Raw genomic sequence first — 5,000 nt, forward strand, 5'->3', positions numbered from 1 at the left:
GTGGGCAGTGGGTGGGGGGGGCCATGGGTGGGCAGTGGGTGGGGGGGCCATGGGTGGGCAGTGGGTGGGGGGGGTCCCTGCAGCACACTTGCGCTTGCTCATGGGTCCTGTGTTCCTGTCTTGGACTTTGAGCTGTGGGGTCTGCGTGGCCAGCACTGGGCTTGCAGACAGCAGGGACGAGGCTCAGGAAGGCTGCCTGGCCTGAGACCACCACCCACACCCTGCCTAGAGGCTCCGCAGCGGCCCAGGCTGGGAAGGTCCTGTTACCTCCCTGATCTCCTTGATCTTGGAGCCTCCTTTGCCGATCAGGGACCCGCACTGGCTGGCAGGCACCACCAGCCTCAGCGTCACTGGGGGCTTGCTGGTGGCAGGGCTGTTGCTCATGGAGTTGATGATATCCTAGGGGAGAGACACGTGTGTTGGCAGCACATCAGGCCTCGTGCAGTGAGAAAGCAGGGGGAGTGCAGGGGGTGCGTCCTGACTTCCCACACTCAGAAGCCCACAGAGCCCCTCCCATGCACAGCCAAGGACACAGTGGCCAGGCCAGGCCAGGGAGGACTAGGAGACGCCGCTGAAATGGACGGGCAGGTCCAGCAGGGCACACAGATGGCAAGGCAGGATGGTCACCATGCCACAGTGGGGTTGGGGCAGGTCTGGCCTTGGTCGTGGAGACCTGGTGGGCAGGGGGTGTGGACAGACAGGCTGATACAGGAAGTGTGGACGCTGGCCTAAGAGGAGGGGAGAATGGAGGCTGGAGACTAGCTGGGGGCTGGGTCTGATGCCCAGGGCCAGGTGAGGCAGGGATGTTGGGGACAGGCCACGACTGGGTGTTGAGGGCACGGGGGCAGAGAATGGCTCCTGGGGTCTTGCCTAGGGAAGGAGATGTGTGGTTAACGTAGAAGTGTGAGGGGGCAGCAAAGGCTGAGGTAGGGGTGGGCCTGTGCCCACCCTCCTGGGCAGCCTGGTTTGGCTCGTGGTCCTGACACCCAGGAGACGGAGCTGGGCTTTGGGTTCAGGCTGGCAACCCGTGGGGGACGGGGCTTCCGTCAGCCGCATGGGGAGTGTCCAGGCTGTGACCCGGAGCTCGCTGCAGAGTGCGGTAGACAGCTCGGCAGAGGCAATGACAGGGCGGCTCCCCCAGGACACCTCCCAGCTCTGGATCCATCATGCCCGAGCTACGATTCAGGGCAACACGATTTGCTCTCCATGAAAAGTGCCCTCTTCTTAGAAACAAGGCTTGGTCAGTGTGTGCCTGGACAAACTGCTATAGACTAGCAAGAAAATAGGATGGTGTCTCCTTTGTCTATTTTTTGTGCTGAGAGCTTGACTTTGACCCAGACAGAGCGTTCTCTCTGGTGAGGCTGGGGCGAGGCTGTGTGTCGAGGTGTCAGGTTGGGGACCTGAGGCACAGGCACAGACACTAAATTCCCACTTCCTGCCACCTGTTCTCATGGGGCCATGTCTCAGTCCCCTCCTCTCCCAGGAAAACTCCTTCTTGAATGGACTCATTGCAACCCGAATTCTGGTGCCTGTCTCTCCAAGTGGCCTCAATTCCCCAAGGATGATTGGGCCTCACTGGCTGCCCCGGGGGAACATTTGACTTTAACACAATTGTTCATTGAGAGGCACCTTAAAAAAGAAAGATAAAAAGATTTTTTCAGGCCCAATGGGCAGCATTTTTTGATTGGTATGAAGAGGACTTCAAATGAACTTCTGATTTAAAAATAGCTTAACTAAAACATTCTTTGGCTAAAGCTAGTCAGCAACCTGGCAGACGCCGGCAACAAACCAGACCCCCAGGCTCGTAAGCTCTCTCCTCCTTTTCCTCCCACTGCCCCTGCCCAGCACTCCCCCTGCCCCGTCCTTCCCTTCCAGCTCCTCCATTGACTCCACCTCTAACTTTTCCAGCACTCCTAAAACTCCCAAATGCCGGCTGCCTGTAAAAACCCAACCCCCCAAGAGCCAGGTGAATAGGCAACTCCAGAAGCTAAACCTTGGATTGGAGCTGAATTCGGAGCTGTATTTACGGATTCCCTACACCCAGACAAGACCTGCAATGACCAATAGAAGAATTTTGAATTCTTTTGGTTGCACATGACCCAGAGTTACCTGAACTCTGTCAACAAATAAACCCTAGGGTCAAAAAAGTTCCCACAGCAAAGTCCTAAATGCCACCCTAAAACATCTCCAATAGGAACTGATTAGAACAATCACAAAGACAGCCGTAAGATGAAACGACTGGAGATTTGGGGACAGACTAGAAAGTTCCTTCCGACAATCTCAACTGTCTCTACCCTTTGAGGTAAGGGAGGCGCTGGCGTAAGGGCAGCCCTTTCGTCCCATGAGGTCAGTGGAGTGAAACCCCACTCGAAAGCAGAAATAGGGATAGGAATAGCCCTTCTGCTGAATGACAGCCACTGGCAGAATACACTGAAAAAGCTCTAGAACAAAAATGAGCCAGGATTCCTGCAGATCAGAGAGCTAGGCACCCCTCACCAGCCCCAGCACCCAACAAGGACACTCATGTAGTAGCTGCTGCATTCAGAAAGGACGCCAGAGAAAAGATGATCCCATCCCCAGAACGAACAACTGAGACATAGAAAGATCCTGGGTCCAGGCAGTGAGGGAGCCCGAGGAAGGAACGGGCGGCTGGCATCGGCCTGGCCTTCAGCTCTCAGGGTGACTGACACTGGACGCAGGTGGTCTTCCTCATCCTCCTGGTGGCTACAGGGCTCTTCCTGCATCCGACCTGCAGAAAGGTCTCACATCATCCTCCTCCTCAGTTTAGATACACCACACCCTGGGAGGCGTTTCAAATAACCCGCCGCGTGTTCTCTCCCTATTTCCCAGCCCTGAGCTGTAACCTTTGGGCCCTTGACTGGAAAACATTCCTTCTTGCTCTGGGACTCCACCCCTGAAAATTTAGTAGGTGGAGACTTTGCCTGAAAATGGGATGGCAGCTTAAATGCACATCAGAGACACTGTTTCCTGAGCTCCCGGGGAACTCCTCAGCCCACTGGCAGGCTGTGTGGGCTCTGGGCAGACCCCTGCCTCATGAGGTGGGTGCAGACTCCGGATAAGGGTCTTGACACTGCACCTGACACAATCCTACCAACACAGGCAAAATGACTGGGGGAGAGCCTCTAAAGGCTGCGAGAGGTTCCACCAAAACATGACCCGAAATTCTCCACAATCCCATGACCCCAAATCCGAAAGAAGGGCTCAAACTACAGACAAACGGCCCCTGTCCAAGGCCTTCCCGGCCCGACCCCACCCCCATGGCTCCTACCCAAAGGTGTTCCTGACCTGACCCCAGCCCCTATGACATGCCTGTCCTGCCAGTACAGATACCAAGATACTGATCTGCTGAAGACCTCAGGGCCACCAACAAAATTATTCTCCCTTACTTCCTAGGGGTACTGAACCAAAACACAACTTCGCTGTCCATTCTTCCCAAAGCCACTTGCTTCATGGTGGTGGGTGTTCACGCTGCCCCTCCAGGGCTGCTGCTAGACCAGGAGAGTGGGCATGTTTTGCCCTCACTGGGGAGGACAACGATGAACTTGGACAGTCACGTCCTGGGGTCACTGAAGCCCCCTCCTGCTTTTTCCAGGTCCTCATTAAGACTTAGAAGACCTAAATCTCCCTAGCGATTCAGTTCTGACACATCGTGGTGACGCCCTCCTTTGTTCAGAGATGAGGAAGCCTGTGGAGACCCCACCCACCTGCGGCCTTAGCGGACTCTGTTGAGAACCCCGGCCTAACGTCCTACTTCACAAATGAAGCTGGAGGTGATCAGGCAGGGCCTGTGCTACAGAACCGGACCAAGTTCATCCACTGAAACCCTGACCCTCCGTGTGACTGTGTTTAGAGATGGGGCTTTACAGAGGTAACTAAGGTAAAATGGGGTCCCTATGGTAGACCCTAATCTAATCTGACTGGTGTCCTTGTAAGAGGAGACAAGGAACTGACACACACAGAGGAGTGACTCTACGAGGACCCAGGAAGAAGATGGCGCCTGCGAGCCAAAGAGAGAGGCCCTCATGGCACCTTGATTTGAGACTTCCAGCCTCCTGGACTGTGAGAGAACCAGCGTCTGCCGTGTAAGCCACCCAGTCGTGGCATTTTGCAATGGCAGCCCAAGCAGGCTGGGACAGTGTGCTGCCGCTAACCTGGCTCTCCTTCGGCACAGTCCTCTGTGGTGCAGAAAGTCTGCCAGATGCAGAACTCATCACACTTGCCAGTGCTTGTCAACTAACCAAGGGCCCATGGCTGTGGATGCTCTGGAAACAGAGGGGCTTTTAGCTCTGCTGGAAGCCCACCCTACATGGGCCGGGTGCTGAGTTCTTGGGTACACTTCTTCCTAGAGAGGTGGTGACTGCAGATGCGAGGCCAGTGCAGACGGAGATGCGGACGTTGGAGGAGGTGCTCTGGGGGGTCATTCTGCCCAACCAGTGCTTTAGCCACAGCTCGACTCCAGTTAAGCCTTGAAGGCTGGATCTCTGGAGGCAAGCAAAGAGGTCATTGTAAGATTTCAACATTTCGCTCCTGATTTTGAAAAGGAAGAATGGACAAATTCTGAAAGTTCTGGTTGTACCCTTTACTCAATCTTCTCTGGTGCTCTCAGCAGGCTGTGGTACCAGATGATTTCAAACGGGTATTAGCTAAGTCAATCCATGAAACTACTCATCGTGCTGTAGACAAATTGATGAATATCTCCAATCAACATTGGTGGGAAAGCTTTACAAAGACTGGATGAATATCTCCAGTCAACACTGGTAGGAAGCTTTACAAAGATTGCTGTAGACAAATTGATGAATATCTCCAGTCAACACTGGTGGGAAGCTTTACAAAGACTGCTGAGGTTCTTTTAAGGCCAGGTATCTGTCACCAGCACAATCCTAACATGGTGTGAGGGTGAGAGATGGCCCCAGAGCGATGACTCAAGGGCCCTCTGAACACCTTCAGGTAGATTTTAACCAGTGTCCACCTGGGACTGG

General features: G+C 54.5%; 1 protein-coding gene across 50 annotated transcripts in view; it reads right to left on the reverse strand.

Annotated features, from left to right (window-relative positions):
• The window catches only part of PCBP3 (poly(rC) binding protein 3), a 264,611-nt gene that overhangs the window by 31,099 nt on the left and 228,512 nt on the right, over positions 1-5,000 (reverse strand). For all 50 annotated transcript variants that reach the window (XR_009209701.1, XR_009209700.1, XR_009209699.1 and 47 more), the window contains one exon: positions 268-399. Coding sequence is in view for 46 of the 50 variants with exons in the window: in XM_058427584.1 (XP_058283567.1) it covers positions 268-399 (132 nt within the window). In the remaining 4 variants the exon portion in view is untranslated. The remainder of the gene's footprint in view (positions 1-267; positions 400-5,000) is intronic.

Source organism: Hylobates moloch, unplaced genomic scaffold (genome assembly GCF_009828535.3).
Source record: "Hylobates moloch isolate HMO894 unplaced genomic scaffold, HMol_V3 SCAFFOLD_14, whole genome shotgun sequence".
Taxonomy (NCBI): domain Eukaryota; kingdom Metazoa; phylum Chordata; class Mammalia; order Primates; family Hylobatidae; genus Hylobates; species Hylobates moloch.